Source organism: Schistocerca cancellata, chromosome 3 (genome assembly GCF_023864275.1).
Source record: "Schistocerca cancellata isolate TAMUIC-IGC-003103 chromosome 3, iqSchCanc2.1, whole genome shotgun sequence".
NCBI lineage: Eukaryota > Metazoa > Arthropoda > Insecta > Orthoptera > Acrididae > Schistocerca > Schistocerca cancellata.
Window position 1 is genome coordinate 680,739,691 of NC_064628.1, and position 17,912 is coordinate 680,757,602.

The following is a 17,912-nucleotide window of genomic DNA, read 5'->3' on the forward strand; positions in this document are numbered from 1 at the left end:
ACACACATCCATGCCCAAGGCAGGATTCGAACCTGCGACCGTAGCAGCAGCGCAGTTCCGGACTGAAGTGCCTACACTGCTCGGTCACAGCGGCCGGCTATTATATTCGCAGTAAAAGTTTAGATGACTGCTTAAGCTACACATAGCGACTGTAAAAATATTAATACTTTCATCACTTATCTTATTTATTAGAAAAATAAGTTGCCATTCAAGTCTTCAAACATGATTTCCCACAAATAAGCTTTTTTGAGATGTAACACTGCTATTGTTGGTGTGTAAATCTAGCAGTAAATGGTTCAAACCTGACAAGACTTAAAAGATTATAGAATATCTAAAAGCCCGGACTTGCCCTTTTGTACGATTTGGTTTGAAACGGCACCCATGAACCGCGCAGGTAAACCTAGTGAGAGGATTCCCGGCTGGCGGTATTCGGATGTCGCCCCCCCCCCCCCCCTCCCACCCTCCAGCCACGCCGCGTGATTACGTGCTGCGTTGCATCACGGAGAGTCGGCCCTGGGGGCATCGCTTTCCACACGGCTGCCCAGGAGACGCCGTTCCGTGTTTCTCTCTGGTATCAGCGCACCACTCCACAACACTCTCAACACACCTGGTTCACCAGCACAGCTAGTGACCCGCGTACTTTTTCTTTTCAGCCTTTCACATTACAGTTGTCAGGTATTTATACAATTATCCGGTCACCTGTTAGTGGGCACTGATACGAGATGTGTTCATCATTTGTGTTGGCTTGAGCTCTGCGAGACACTTTGAGTGAGCTCGCCGAACGTAACCAGAGAAGATCGCTATGTTGGATGCTGGGGACTGGAATAAAGTCGACGCTCTAATGGGTTCAGATTGGAACAATCGGCAGGCAAGTCCATTTCAGGACTGTTATTGTCTTTTCATTGTGAGACGATGCATTGACATACTCATACAATCATCGTCTCCGAACTGTTACCATACTGTAAGCAGTACACGATGCTGTAAAATCTCTTCATATGTTCATCATTTTGATTTGCAGCTCCTTGTGTTGGCCGTGTTTGCAGTTAAAATTGTTGGATGTGAGGTCCGCCAGCTATGCAAAACACCGTTTTTTCTCAGTACCCAAACATGTTTCGGCAACACTGTGCCATCATCAATGGGTTTTCGTTTTTATTTATTCTGTAATGTGAACATTTTTGTTAAATGATTATAAAATTATGTGCATTTTTAATTCAAACAATAGATCGTTTCTTTTTGTAGATACCTTTACATTTGGTGTGCGTGAATTTTATGGATCACTTGTGTGTTAATTACTACAGGTAGCTTGTCATCTGCAACGAAACGATGTTGATGAGAAACTTTCTTGCTGGGAGTTAACCTATCTTCTAGAATGTAATTCAGTTTGTCGCGATGTTTTCTCGCCTAAATTCGTTTCTACTTACGTTTTCGTATGGTAAGCACTTCCGTTCTCCGCATCATGCTGAGGTGTTGTGATGCACAAGTAACTATAACAAGTATTTCCCACAAATAACGTAGTAAAACACTTTTCACTTCACCAAAACACAATGTGATTGTGGTTTGTTGTGTGTCCCAAACCAGTCAGTGTTCATTTGATCACCAGAGCGTTCGGCGCCATATTTGTTTTTTTTTTTGCATTTTATTTTTGTGCGTGTGTGTGTGTGTGTTTTCTGTGCGCTTCTCAGCTGTGTGTGTTGTCTTGTATATAGTATTCCTTTTGTGTGTAAATGGTGCGTCTTTGCAGATCACAACACCTCAGCATGATGCGGAGAACGGAAGTGCTTGCCACACGAAAACGCAAGTAAAACGAATTTAGGCGCGTAAACATCGCGACGAACGAAATTACATTCTAGAAGATAGGTTAACCCCCAGCAAAAAACTTTCTCATCAACTTCGTGTGGTTGCAGTAATTAACACCAAGTGATCCAGAAAATTCATGCACACCAAATGTAAAGGTATCTACAAAAAGAAACGATCTATTGTTTGAACTAAAGATGCACATAATTTTATAATCATTTAACAATAATGCTCACATTACAGAATAAATAAAAACGAAAACCCACGGATAATGGCACAGTGGTGCCGAATCATGTTTGGGTACTGAGAAAAAACGGTGTTTTGCATAACTGGCGGACCTTACATCCAACAATTCTGTTCATGTGCTTCCACATTTAGCGTATTCTTAAGTGCAATAACGGGATCACACTCTAACCACGCAAAGTACTCCCACACTGTGGCACCACTTCCTCTGTATTTCACTGTTGGCACTACATACGATGCCAGGTAACGTTCTAGAGGTATTCACCAAACCCATCGGATTTTCACATGGTATAGCGTGATTCATCACGCCAGATCATTCGATTCCAGTGCTCCACTGTCCCTGGTGGATTTGTTACTCGGGTGGCCTCTAAGGAGTGGTCCACGTTCGAAGACACTGAGCTCTCCGGTCCTAGCCATTGTGTTGTTACTCTTATCTACTGACAACACAATACTCTCTGCCTCTTTTTACACTGGCGTGTACGCCTTTCGTGACATATAGCGGTCAGTTCCGCATGACATAGGGGTGTCCGGATGCTTTTGATCACAAGGGTACAGTGGCTCTGAGGGCTATGGGACTTAACTTCTGAGGTCATCAGTCCCCTAGAACTTAGAACTACGTAAACCTAACTAACCTAAGGACATCACACACATCCATGCCCGAGGCAGGATTCGAACCTGCGACCGTAGCGGTCGCGCGGTTCCAGACTGTAGCGCCTAGAACCGCTCGGCCACTCCGGCCGGACAAGGGTACAGTACGTATAAACAAAGAAGGCAGGTGTGAATGTTATGAACTCTACTACTGAACAAAGGCAAACCTACGTTTATACCATTTGTTCGTTTGTAAAAATCTTTTGACAACTTTGATTGGAATACCGTCCTTGAAATTCTGAAAGTTGCAGAGATAAAGTTCTCTTGAAGGTTAGCTACAGCTTGTACAGAAAATAGACTGCAGTTATTGGTCAACGGACACGAAAGCGGCCCACCAGATACAATAAGTGTCAGTTGTTCTCATGGCGTAGGTGATAGGTCGCGGAACTTCTCACGCTTTGGCTGGGGTTCGATCCATGCTACTGTCCCATGTCCAAAGTTTTGTATCGTTTTCTTGTTCGGTTTTAGGAAACCGAACGAGGAACACGTTTGGTGACGCTGTCTCTGGCGGGCCAGTTGAATTTGCGTGTTCAGCGGTCTGATTAGCTAACTTCAATAATAATTAACTCGGAAACGGCGCAACGTATCGAAGTCTTTTCCCAAAAATTCTTTCTCACCACACCCTATCTTGCAACACCTTTACAAGCTTTCCACATTGCTTCTGACCACCCTGTATAAACTTATATGGATATGGAGCCTGTTCTTTCGGACATGTCCGAAAGAACAGACAGCATACCTATATAAATATATAGTTCTGGCAATACCGGCCATGACCTTCTTCTTCTGTGCGGGTGCACACATATTCCCCGAACTCTTAGAGGACTTGGTAAGAATGTCTTCCACGAGTAACGAGTGTTTTGGGGTGGGACACTACGAATGCAGTGTGTGGATACAAGGTGAGAATGTGGGTCGTGCGGGAGGCGTGCTCGAGATAGTCCCTGCAGTCGCACTGTCCTCTGTGCCCTCGGTGGCTCAGATGGGTCGCCGGCACGGTAGCTCAGCGTGTTCGGTCAGAGAGCTGGTTGGCCTCTGTAATAAAAAAAACTGAGGGGAAGGATCAACAGACGCACTTTAACGGATCTCATGTGACGTCCGCAACGACCAAACAAACGAAAAAAAAAAGAGATGGTTAGAGCGTCTGCCATGCCATGTAAGCAGGAGATCCCGGGTTCTAGTCCCGATCGGGGCACAAATTTTCACCTGTCCCCGTTGATATACAGGGTGAGTCACCTAACGTTACCGCTGGATATATTTCGCAAACCACATCAAACACTGACGAATCGATTCCACAGTCCGAACGTGAGGAGAGGGGCTAGTGTAACTGGTTAATACAAACCATAAAAAAATGCACGGAAGTATGTTTTTTAACACAAACCTACGTTTTTTTAAATGGAACCCCGTTAGTTTTGTTAGCACATCTGAATGTATAAACAAATACGTAATCAGTGCCGTTTGTTGCATTGTAAAATGTTAATTACATCCGGAGATATTGTAGCCTAAAGTTGACGCTTGAGTACCACTCCTCCGCTGTTCGATCGTGTGTATCGGAGAGCACCGAGTTACGTAGGGATCCAAAGGGAACGGTGATGGACCTTAGGTACAGAAGAGACTAGAACAGCACATTACGTACACATGCTAACACCTTTTTATTGGTCTTTTTCACTGACGCACATGTACATTACCATGAGGGGTGAGGTACACGTACACACGTGGTTTCCGTTTTCAATTACGGAGTGGAATAGAGTGTGTCCCGACATGTCGGGCCAATAGATGTTCAATGTGGTGGCCATTATTTGCTGCACACAATTGCAATCTCTGGCGTAATGAAGGCGTACACGCCGCAGTACATCTGGTGTAATGTCGCCGCAGGCTGCCACAATACGTTGTTTCATATCCTCTGGGGTTGTAGGCACATCACGATACACATTTTCCATTAACGTACCCCACAGAAAGAAGTACAGAGGTGTAAGATCAGTAGAATGGGCTGGCCAATTTATGCGTCCTCCACATCCTATGAAACGCCCGTCGAACGTGTACCTCACCCTGATGGTAATGTACATGTGCGTCAGTGAAAAAGACCAATAAAAAGGTGTTAGCATGTGTACGTAATGTTCTGTTCTAGTCTATTCTGTACCTAAGGTCCATCACCGTTCCCTTTGGATCCCTACGTAACTCGGTGCTCTCCGATACACACGATCGAACAGCGGAGGAGTGGTACTCAAGCGTCAACTTTAGGTTACAATATCTCCGGATGTAATTAACATTTTACAATGCAACAAACGGCACTGATTACGTATTTGTTTATACATTCAGATGTGCTAACAAAACTAACGGGGTTCCATTTAAAAAACGTAGGTTTGTGTTAAAAAACATACTCCCGTGCATTTTTTTATGGTTTGTATTAACTAATTACACTAGCCCCTCTCCTCACGTTCGGTCTGTGGAATCGATTCGTCAGTATTTGATGTGGTTTACGATATATATCCAGCGGTAATGTTAGGTGACTCACCATGTATATCAACGCCCGTTATCAGTTGAAGGTATTAATATAATTCTAATTTCACCCTGTATAAAAGTGTATTTTTGGTCGTTACCCGGCCCCCGCAAGGAACTCTGGCGTCTGGTCCATGCATCTAATGTTTGAAACGTAGTACACGCGTCGCGGCGAGTGGCTTACTCGCTGGGAGTCATCAGTTCGTGTTGGACGACGACAGACTCGCATAGCCATAAGCGGAGTATCATCATTCGGAATTTACTGTGCCTCGTGTTGTTATTACTAGCGATATCTTAAAAAAAAACGCGGGCTTTAGTTTATTTATGTCATGTACAACTGGAGTTCCACAGCTTACTTGAATGAAGATGAGAGCTGACGCTCTAAGACAATAGACGCGACGGCATTGTAAAAGAAAATGAAAGCTTGTGTGAACCGTTCATCGATACTCTCCAGTCCCAGAATTAACAAGAACAACAACTCTGGTGGATGTTATTGTGAAGGGCGAGACAGTGTGTGGATGGAGAAGTGAGCAGGAGACGATGTGTAATGCGATCGTTTGGGGCAATAAAGGTATATTTATAGGTTGCGTTTTCTTCTTACTTTATGTGAATAATGTACCCTGGAGAATCCAGTAACAGTGAAATTATATTCACATAGTTTTAGGGTGTAAACTATTTTTGTTTGCATAAGACCTATCAAACAAATGCAGGTTACCGACGACGGTGAGCCGGCAGTGTGCAAGACGCAGCCTTCAGCGATTCTAATTTTATGAACCGCATGGCGCAAAACCTTCAAGTAAGTGCGTCTCGGCATCGGTTGAACAGTTTACAGGTGAACTGGGAACCTTGCCTGTACGCTGGAATAAAGCAAAAGGTCAATAATAGTGGATCAGAGTTAGGTATTCCGTAGCCATTGAAAAAAAACATCGTACATAGCAGTTAATCGACCATCGCCCGCTTACGAGGTCGACCATCTCGTATTTTTCTTGCGTAAGATGAAACAACGCCAATCCGCTGCAAATGTAAGAAACGCCATATGACATTCAGATACCGAATGAAGGTCCCTTTTGTGTGTAGCACAAATTCAAGAATATTCACAGAATTTTTACTGCTATAAATAGGTGAAACTTTCGAAGTTAACCCTGGTTGCCACAAAGTTAAGTCTTGTTGTCTAACTTATCTTTGCAGAAATAGTGTTACTCATAACCGTATATAAAGTTGAATACTTCATATATCTTCCGGCATACTAACTCTTAACTGCAGGCGGCAGCACTAGCAGTGGAGGGTGTATATAGCGTGCTGCGGGGCGGAGGGGGGGGGGGAGTCATTGGAAACGGAGCGATTTATCTGACGTCCAAAACGGCATGACCATTGGCTTTCAGGCGAAGAGTGGAAGCATTTCTGAAACGGCTGTCTGTAAAGTGTTTGAGTGCCGCCGTGATTAAAGTATACAGTGCGTGGCAAAATGGTGCTAACCGAAACTGGCACCGAAGCAAATGTGGTGCCCCAAAGGGCCATAGACGACAAGGGTGAACCACAGTTGCGGATGTGTGTGCGTGCGGGACCATATTCACCCCTACCTGCACGATGGCATCTCCCAAGAGGACAATGCAATGTGTCACAGTCTATGGTTGGAAAACCACAAGGATGAGCTTACCGTACTCCTCTGGCCAGCAAGTTCCCTGGATTTAAACCCGATCGAGAATCTTTGAGACCAGTCGAGCGGGCTGTTCGCGGCATGGATCACCAAACGAGAAACCCAGTGCAGCTGGAGATGGCACCGGGGTCGGCCTAGCTCTACATCCCTGTCGCTACCTTCATCACTGATTGCCTTCCTGCAAGTCACGTAGCAGTTAGCTCTGCAAAAGGTAGTTATTCAGGCTTCTGACTGGTGGTCTCACTCAAGTGACTGGATAGTGCAGAATACTACATTACGCCCAGTGGCTCTTTCCTCTGTCGATCGACTTCATCGGTTTCGAACTCGGCGAGTGCTTCTGTCATTAGTGTCCATTTGTCTGTTTATACTTCGTTCAGATTTTAACCTCACATGGACTGGTCTATCACTCAGCGGTATAACTCTCTCTGGTTTTGTACATACTTTCCAGTGTCCGTAATTAAGGCTTGGTGTGTCCTTCCTATCCCTTATTATTTTCCGTGGCACATACGTATGACTCTTAATTTACAATATGTGTGAATTCCTGCAGAGAGTATGCAGCTCGTGGCCACGCGGTGGCGTTCTCGCTTCCCGGGTTCGATTCCCGGCGGAGTCAGGGATTTTCACCTGCCTCGAGATGACTGGGTGTTTGTGCTGTCCTCATCGTTTTCTCATCATTCATGAAATTGGTGAGATTGGACTGAGCAAAGGTTGACAATTTGTACGGGCGCTGATAACCGCGCAGTTGAGCGCCCCGCAAACCAAACATCATCATCATCATCATCATCATCATCATCATCCTGCAGAGATCCTCCACACAGTTCTCCCAAAGTTAAATATTTGCAGCGGGCATAGTTCGTAATCTTTTTCTTGTCGTAGTTTCTAAGCAGTAGTATCTCCCTATCTTCCTAACTTTTTGCTCAATACTAGCGCCAAATTCCTATTACTCTACTGTTATATCTCTGCGTTCTCTGAATCGCAGAGATAAGGTAACTGCAAGACAGTTTCAAAAAGGCGTCTGTTGGTGATGTACGATATAAACAAGGTTCCATCATTGAATTTCTCGCTGCAAACAAAGAAACATTGGGGAATATTCCGAAAACGCTTGTGCAAAGTCTATGAAGTATCTGGTATCGGCAGAAGTACAGTTAGTCACTGGGCACGAAGGACGAGGTCATCAGAAGAAGGTTTGCCGGAGCTCCACGATTTGCAAGTCCGGGAGGCCATCCACAGCTATCACACCCGACAGCCCTGACCTAGCCCCCTCGGACTTCCACTTATTTGGGCCATTAAAGGGTGCCATTGGTGGAAGACATTTTGAGGACGATGAGGAGGTGATTCACACAGTGAAGCACTGGCTCCACCATCAGGACAAGGTATACACGCCCTTGTTTCGCGCTGGAGGAAGGCCTTAGAACGGTGTGGACATTACGTGGAAAAATAGCGTGTGTAGATAAAACACCAGTCTTTCGTGTGTTTAATTCTAATTATGGCCAATAAAAATTGTTGAAGAAAAAAAATGCGATGCATTACTTTCTGGGCAACTTCCGTATGTTAAACTGTCTTGTGGTATGCCATTACTCACGTAGTTCAGTTACGGAGACAAACTCACCTGTAGAATTGACTTGCGACGACATTCCGTTGTCCTCAGAGAACGGGTGATTCACCAGGTAAGTTTACCACTTGGAGCTGTCATCTACCTGTAAATAAACAGAGGAGAGTGATCAGACTGACACAACTATTTCATCTAGGTTCAAGCTACACAAAGAAAAAACGCCCGAAGGCTAGGCGAATAGGACCTGTATCATGTGGATAGCGTTCTGCAGTACAGATACAATCCACTACGACAGCTAATAAACATTAAGAAGATGATATTTCAAAGATGCTAACATTGGCAGATAGGCTGCAGAGAAACATTTATAGTTCGAGAAGCGTTGTCCTTTTGAAAGCAGCCTTTTGAGGATAGTGGCCGTGTGTAGCCGACTAAACATGTTAACCCGTCAAGATTTGTAGTACTGGTTTGGTACAAGAGTGAGACCTTCCCCTCGGCATCATATGCCCGTCCTTGATGTTGTTTTGTAATTTGAATACGCACTGATGGACCACAACATTATGATCACCTACTTAATAGCTTGTTTTTTTATATTTGGAGCAAAATATACCACTTATTCTGCTTATGAGGGATCCGGCAGTTTGTTGGTAGGTTTGTGGAGGTGTGTGTCATTAAAAATGTTCAAAAGTGTGTTAATTCTTAAGGGACCAAACTGCTGAGGACATCGGTCCCTAGGCTTACACGCTACTTAAACTAACTTAAGCTAAGAACAACACACCCAACCATACCCGAGGGAGGACTCGAACCTCCGACGGAAGGGGCTGCGCAATCCGTGACATGGCGCCTCAAACCACGCGGCCACTCCGCGCTGCTGTGTGGCATTAGATGTCTACACACAGGTTATGTAATTCGCGTAAACGACGGGCCGCTGAGTTGCGTACCCGGTGATGGTGCCCGGTAGCGACCCAGATGGGTTCTATAGGAATTACATCAGGCAAATTTGGTCGCCGAGACGTCAACATCAATTCACTGCTATGCTCCTAAAACCACTGCAGCGCGGTTCTGGCTCCGAGACATTGACAATTATACTGTTCAAAGATGACATCGCCGTCGGGGAAGACATCAAGTATGAAGTGATGCAGCTGGTTCGCAGACATCAGCGTGTCTTCGATTACTACCACAGGTCCCATGCAAGGGTAGGAGAATGTCTCCCATTCCATAGTACGTCTCCCACCAGTCTGCTTCCGAGGCACGCTGCACGTTTCTAGCCACCGTTCATCTCGATGACGGCGTTTGTGGAGACGATCATTGACCTAGTGTAGCAAAAATGTGATTCATCCGAAGAGCCAACACGTTTCCATTGATCGACTGTCGAATCCCGATGGTCCCGTGCCCACTGCAATAGTAACTGACGATGTCGTTCCGTCAACATGTGATCATGTAGGAGTGGTCTGCTGCGGAGCTCCATGTTCAACAATGTACGTTGAACGGTGAACTCCGAAATACTTGTGCGTGCACCAGCATTGTGCCTTTCGGCATAGACGCCACAGATCATCATCTATATTACTTTACAGAACAGACAAGGCTCCGAACCCAACGTTCTGTGAAAGGCCGTTGACGTCCAACCATTTAACGCCTAGTTGGATTTTCACTTTCCTTCTACCTCTTTCCGTAGATGATCATGACAATAGCACATGAACATTCGACCACCTTCGCCGATTTCGATATACTCGTTCACAGGACCAGCTCCGCCGATTTCGATATACTCGTTCACAGGATCTGCGTAATAACAATCTGTCTTTTGTTAGGGGCTGCTGTCTGAATGGATTTCCCCATTTGCAGCCCATATCTTCGCTAGGGTGATCCCCCGCCCGAGTCAGCTCCGGTTACAAATTTTTGCTACCGCAACGCCATCAGTCTGCATCAAACGTCGCGGTAGTCAGTGATCAAAATGTTTTGGATTATCAGTGTAAATACACGTAACTAAGACAGTTACTTATGAAATATTTCTTTGAAAAATATAATCTTCAGGTTGAAGGAGTTTTATTTGGCGCCGATCGCATAAAATACATAAGTCGACGACTAGTTTCGGAAAACGTAAATTGCCATCTTCAGATCCATAACACACATTGATCTAGTCCCACTATGTGTGGTGCATTCTCATCTAGTCCTGAATACATAGGCACTTACGTCTCTGGACGCGATATTTTAATGTGATGTATGTTAAGGACTTGAAGATAGCAGATACAGTTTGCCGAATTTAGTTGTCCACATAGGTATTTCATGCGATCTGGGTTAAATAAAGCTTTTCCAACCAGAAGATTCCATCGCTGACTATTTCCGGATCATCTCAGCCGCTGCGTCTTGTAGTCTTATACGTTGAGCCTGTTCCCGGATCCCGAAGTGGCCGTGCGGATCTGGCGCTGCAGTCTGGAACCGCGAGACCGCTACGGTCGCAGGTTCGAATCCTGCCTCGGGCATGGAAGTGTGTGATATCCTTAGGTTAGTTAGGTTTAACTAGTTCTAAGTTCTAGGGGACTAATGACCTCAGAAGTTGAGTCCCATAGTGCTCAGAGCCATTTGAACCATTTGTTCCCGGATATCCTCATTCCAGATTCTATCCCTCCGAGTCTTCCCAACAAGGCTACTAACAAACCTCATCTCGGCTGCCCAATTTCTGCCAATGCCTTTACTTCACAGGGTCCATGTTTCATTCACAACCATACATCAAAACGTGCTAGTTGAATATAAACAAAAATATGTTTACAAAAAAGGTAGAACATACGATTCCCTCTTTAGGACAAGAGACAGTAGATGCGAAGAAATAGCATCCTTCCGCAGACTCACAATAAAAAAGTTGCCAAGTCGTGGATGGGCGATTATGCATCATTAGCTGACCTTGCCAGGGCAGAGAGAAACACTGAAGAAAAGAAAAAGAAGACCGAACAATTCTGTGCCATAGAAGCAGCTACGAGCGATCCCTGAGTAATATCACTGCGTTTTCTAATCGGAATCACTGTAATAATGTGTTTACTCTTGCACAACTGTACAATCCTGTCGCGACCTACTAGTTCCAGATACGTTGTGTCACATACATGGCAAATAAATAGGAAGGCAAGCGAAGTTGCGCCACTCACGCAACAGACAGCAGATCCATAATGTTTTTGCGTAGCATCTGCACCGCCGCTACTTTCATAGTTCCGACGGCTACCTCGCCTCCAGCAGCACGGATGTCCACGCTGGCTCATTCACAGACTCTATGCCACCGCCTTCGCGAGAGGAGAAAACTTTTAAAAGCGCAAGATCAATCTGAAAACGAATCTAGTGGCATCAATATGTGTGACTAATTGTAACCGTCCGTTTCTCATAAACCTGCCTTACGCCTGTGGTCTACGCTTCGGTTAATCTTGTGTAGTTTGTCTGCGGTCCTAGCGTATGTTACAATTTCTTACGACGTGATTGCGGCTTTTTCAGACGACTGCTATTGGAAATCAATTCTTTCATTGGTACTCTTACCCTACAACGTTCTCGAGTTGCGCCCAGAAATTCCAATTCGCACTATTTATGTGACGTTTACCTTAAACAAACGCAGTTCCTTCGACAGAGCCAGCCGCTGTAGCCGAGCGGTTCTAGGCGCTTCAGTCCGGAACCGTGCGACTGCTACGGTCGCAGGTTCGAATCCTGCCTCGGGCACGGATGTGTGTGATGTCCTTAGGTTAGTAACGCTTAAGTAGTTTTAAGTGTAGGGGACAGATGACCTCAGGTGTTAAGTTCCTTAGTGCTTAGAGCCTTCGACAGATTACGTGTTTCTTACAACACGCGGACGTGCATTATCCAGTGGAATATAACTCTAGACATGCGCTGGAGAACAAAACTTCCGAATCTAGAGGTTTCCTCATGTGGAGGACGCCGTTGGGATTACTGTCGTCCTGGACAGCTGGCCAAACATTTCTTCTATCAGGGGCATATCTGGGCATCTTGCTGGCCACGAGTACTTCAATACCACGTAGACAGTTCCTGGAGACACTTGCCATGTATGGACAAGCATTGTTATGTTGAAAAATGGCACAACGAAGGTATCATGTAAGAGGTGCTACATGAGGACGCACTGTGTCCTTGAAATACTGTTGTCTCGGGAAATTTCCCTCAGTCATTATCAGGTGTGACGCGAAGTCATACCCGATGCCTCTGCACATCAAGATGATGGGAGTAAAACCGTTGTTCCTGTCCAAAACACTGGAAGAATGAGACCACTCCCCAGGTCGACACCATACTAGCCAACGACAGTCGTCCATCTTAGTGCAGAACCGCAGTTCATCATCGACACAATTCTATGCCATCCATACATCCCGGTCACGGCACCATTCAAAATGGAACCGTTTGTGCTGTGATGTTAACGGCAGCCAGCGCATGAGACGGTAACTCCCAAGTCTGGAAGTTGCTAATCTCCAACCAGTGGTGCAGGATGACAGAATGTTGCAAGGGCTCCATTACTTGTTATCGGATGACAGGCGCCGATGTTACAATATGCTTGGCGACCAGCACTGCGGTTCTCCCTTGTGGCGATCAAACGTCGACTACCGGAACCGTGACGACGAGTATGCCTGCACTCACGTTCCCGGGCAGTCCAACCTAACACCACTCTCACATCCGAATGCCCCACATCTGGGACATTCCCGGCCTAGGTACAAATTTTCACTCGCTGCTTCAGTCTAAATTCATAAAATCACATCCGTACGAGACTAGTAAAGTCCCTGAAATTATGTACACTACTGTTTATTAAAATTGCTACACCAAGAAGAAATGCAGATGATAAACGGGTATTCGTTGGACAAATATATTATACTAAAGCTGACATGTGCTTACATTTTCACGCAATTTGGGTGGATAGATCCTGAGAAATCAGTACCCAGAACAACCACCTCTGGCCGTAATAATGGCCTTGATACTCCTGGGCATTGAGTCAAACAGAGCTTGGATTGCGTGTACAGGTACAGCTGCCCATGCAGCTTCAACACGATTCTACAGTTCAACAAGAGTAGTGACTGGCGTATTGTGACGAGCCAGTTGCTCGGCCACCGTTGACCAGACGTTTTCAATTGGTGAGAGATCTGCAGAATGTGCTGGCCAGGGCAGTAGTCGAACTTTATCCATAAAGGCCTGTGCAGGACCTGCAACATGCGGTCGTGCATTTTCCTGCTGAAATGTAGGGTTTCGCGGGGATCGAATGAAGGGTAGAGCCACGGATCGTAACACATCTTAAATGTAACGTCCACAGTTCAAAGTGCCGTCAATGCGAACAAGAGGTGTCCGAGACGTGTATCCAATGGCACCCCATACCATCACACCAGGTGATACGCCAGTATGGCGATAGTAAATACACGCTTCCAATGTGCGTTCACTGCGATGTCGCCAAACACGGATGCGACCATCATGATGCTGTAAACAGAACCTGGATACATCCGAAAAAATAACGTTTTGCCGTTTGTGCACCCATGTTCGTCGTTGAGTACACCATCACAGGCGCTTCTGTCTGTGATGCAGCGTCAAGGGTAACCGCAGCCATGGTATCCGAGCTGATAGTCCTTGCTGCTGCAAACGTCGTCGAATTGTTCGTGCAGATGGTTGTTGTCCTGCGAAAGTCCCCATCTGTTGACTCGGGGATCGAGACGTGGCTGCACGATCCGTTACAGCCATGCAGATAAGATGCCTGTCATCTCGACTACTAGTGACACGAGGCCGTTGGGATCCAGCACGGCGTTCCGTATTACCCTCCTGAACCCACCGATTTCATATTCTGCTAACAGTCATTGGATCTAGACCCACGCGAGCAGCAACGTCGCGATACTGTAAACCTCAATCGCGATAGGCTACAATCCGACCTTTATCAGAGTCGGAAACGTGATGGTACGCATTTCTCCTCCTTACACGAGGCTTCACAACAACGTTTCACCAGGCAACGCCGGTCAACTGCTGTTTGTGTATGAGAAATCGGTTGGAAACTTTCTTCATGTCAGCACGTTGTAGGTGTCGCCACCGGCGCCAACCTTGTGTGAATGCTCTGAAAAGCTAATCACTTGCATATCACAGCATCTTCTTCCTGTCGGTTAAATTTCGCGTCTGTAGCACGTCATCTTCGTGGTGTAGCAATTTTAATGGCCAGTAGTGTAATTTTATTTGTATGAATACCTACAACCGAGTTTTAGATTGGATCTCCCATTTACGTTCGATGCTAAGGTGCTATTCCATAACATGGAGAACTTCGACAATTCTGTGTGTGTGTAAGAGTGAATTGAAAGTAGATTGGAGCGGCGGTGGGAATTTGAATCGAAGAGGGAGGCGTGGCCGGGTAGTCCGTGCAGTTGTGTGAACCGCTGTGGCGAAGGTGGCTTAGTAGCTAACGCATCTGCGTAGTAAGCAGGCGACCTGGGTTCGATTCCCGGCCTTGGTACAAATTTTCACTCACTGCTTCAGTCTATATACATAAAATCATACCCGTATGAGACCAGTAAAGTCTCTGGAATTGCATCACTTCATTTCTACATCTGGACGTTCCACGATTAGACCAGCAGCGACAACAATGTCACTTTCACTGTGGGGTGCTGATAAACCTGTCTCACGCGAGTATGCGGCATCTGCATGACCTCCACAGTGAGTGCTCAATATCTGACGCTGTTCACACTCATTATATACCCTAACAGGCCTGGTAACAAACATTAAACACGAGCAACAGTAATTCATACTGACCGTTCCACCTGCCACAGAGAACTGTAATTCTAATACAAAATTGTTGAGGCTTTCGTGGCCACTTGTTGACAAACTGCCTTTTGGCTTCTGTCTCGGGTTCTTCGGCCGACGTTCATCTAATGATTTTTCTGACGTTTCGCTAGCACGAGTGGCTGGCATTGTCAAAGCTTCACCCTCCATTGCCGGTGGTGAACTGGAGCCGAGCTCGCGGGCGCAGACTATATGTACCTGGCGCGCCAATGTCCGAGGGCTTCTCCGCGGTCATTTCCGGTGCGGTTCTCCTCTTGCTACCTGCGACGGTCGTTCGCTGCAGTACGGGAAGCCAGGATCCGTTTACCTTAAGGCTTTCCTCTTTCTTGTTCAAACTGTTCGCGTGTTTTTGTATCTCTACAGCTTCTCTGAACACGCGCGTGTGATAGTGGTTCTCTACAGCCAGAACTTCCGTGTCGGCGAATTTTATTACGTGGTCGGTCTCATTCAGTGCGTGCTCTGCCACGGCCGATTTCTCCACCTGCCCCAACCTGGAATGTCGCTTATGCTCTTTGATCCTGGTGTTAATGGATCGTCCAGTCATTCCGACATAAACTTTTCCGCATGTGCATGGTATGCGCTATATTCCCGACATTACAAGTGGGTCTCTTTTCTCCGACAAGGAAAATCAAAGAGTGTCTTAGATCGGCGAAGGAGAAAAGAGACCCACTTGCAATGTCGGGAAGATACCGTATACCTTGCACATGCGGAAAAGTTTATGTCGGAATGACTGGACGATCCATTAACACCAGGATCAAAGAGCATAAGCGACATTCCAGGTTGGGGCAGGTGGAGAAATCGGCCGTGGCAGAGCACGCACTGAATGAGACCGACCACGTAATAAAATTCGCCGACACGGAAGTTCTGGCTGTAGAGAACCACTATCACACGCGCTTGTTCAGGGAAGCTGTAGAAATCCAAAAACACGCGAACAGTTTCAACAAGAAAGAGGAAAGCCTTAAGGTAAACGGATCCTGGCTTCCCGTACTGCAGCGAACGACCGTCGCAGGTAGCAAGAGGAGAACCGCACCGGAAATGACCGCGGAGAAGCCCTCGGACATTGGCGCGCCAGGTACATATAGTCTGCGCCCGCGAGCTCGGCTCCAGTTCACCACCGGCAATGGAGCGTGAAGCTTTGACAATGCCAGCCACTCGTGCTGGCGAAACGTCAGAAAAATCATTAGATGAACGTCGGCCGAAGAACCAGAGACAGAAGCCAATAGGCAGTTTGTAATTCTAATCATTTGCATACCCACCGATATTGTGTACGAGTGCAAACCTACATGTACATCTGACCAAATGTTTCGGGTGTTTCACTTTTTTCTCAGGCAGTATTGTTGTTCCACATTAAACCTCTCCAACAGATACTCCTACATACTTGAAAGTTGTGGCTGATTCCAGGGGCTAATGGCCTAGCGCCTTGTCAAACTATATCGGATTACTGCGTTTATTTGCCACACTCCATTACATTTATTTATGCTCAGCGACAGCAGCCAGTCTTTCTACGAGGTGCTCACCGACTAAAAGTCTTTCTGCGTTCTGTAATAGTTTCATAACGTTATCCCCTTCCCGTCTAGAAATGCGTTATTTCCAGAATTCCAGAATTCGAACCGAGAAACAACTGCCAAAATGAGTAACTTACATAGTAGATGCCCTCAGTGTAGCGAAGAAACTTAAATCACTTTGAGCGGTGCTGCGGCTCGCGTTGGTGCCGTTGCTAGGTTGGCATCGTTTAGTTCGTATAGTTACGGTTGTCGTCTTCTTCTTGTGTTCATTGGCGCCACTCCGTTTGCAAGCGTTGTCTGTTTGCTAGTGACAGCAGCGGTGGTTATCGATATCTAGTAACGGTGGTACTATCTTTGAGGCGATGTTGTGGTGTTTCGGTGGTGTGAGTTGGCAGTTCGAAAGGGGGACGGACGAACAGCCAGGTCCGCGCAGCGCGAGAACACGCTGGAACCACTAACGGCACGCATGCACAGCCGGATGGAAGGGCTATAGCCGCCAGGGGTACAACCTCGTTGTCAACTTGACCCGGGAAGTTTAAGTTGAGTGGACCTTAATGCAAGTAGTGAAACCTCCAGCATTGTGAGATCTCGCCATTTGCTTGCGTGTTGCTGCTCGCAGTGTCGCCGAGACGAAGAGCAGCGAGTGGCGCGTCTTGGGAAGGCGAACCTAATTAGCCGTCCTCCACTTCTTATTATTAACTGTTGCATTCTATACGTTATTATTTGTGAAGTTCAACCAGTGGTATTATTCCTGCCTAGTGGCCGCTAACGCCCCAGTTACCTGCCCTGGGGCATAGTGTGTGTTACGGCAGTGTAGTTTTCCTCGCGTTGCCGCTGATGTCTGGTAAGGCGCGTAGTTCAAAAGCTTCCTTGATTTGTGGGCCGGGTGCTGTGTTTTTTTTTCCTATTCTGATAGTAGTGGTTCCTTTCTGCTTCTGGATGCTCTAAACACCGGAGTCTGAAGACGTAGTGCTGACCGTCGGTTCGGCTTGAATGTGTTATTCCGTCGTTGCATTGGTCATCGGACGTTAGGTGGATTCTGCAAAAGATTATTGGTCTTGCATTTGAACTGCCACTTGTCTGAGTTACCACCTCGTGAAGTGAATGCAACACTTGGCTGCCTGTCTCATCGCTTGCGAAGTTTTGAGGGACTTTCCCAGATCGATCCTCGGAGCAACGTCTGCGCCCCCCCCCTCCCCCCCCCCCACCTCCCTCTCCTTGATTTGGTCAGATTTGATGATTTTTT

The 17,912-nt window shown here is 46.4% G+C and overlaps 1 protein-coding gene across 1 annotated transcript in view; it reads right to left on the reverse strand.

Moving 5' to 3' along the window:
- LOC126175657 (ABC transporter G family member 23-like) overlaps positions 1 to 17,912 on the reverse strand; it is a 396,587-nt gene that overhangs the window by 224,109 nt on the left and 154,566 nt on the right. Inside the window, exon 2 of the mRNA XM_049922565.1 lies at positions 8,445 to 8,532. Within this exon, the coding sequence (XP_049778522.1) occupies positions 8,445 to 8,469 (25 nt within the window). The 5' untranslated portion in view covers positions 8,470 to 8,532. The remainder of the gene's footprint in view (positions 1 to 8,444; positions 8,533 to 17,912) is intronic.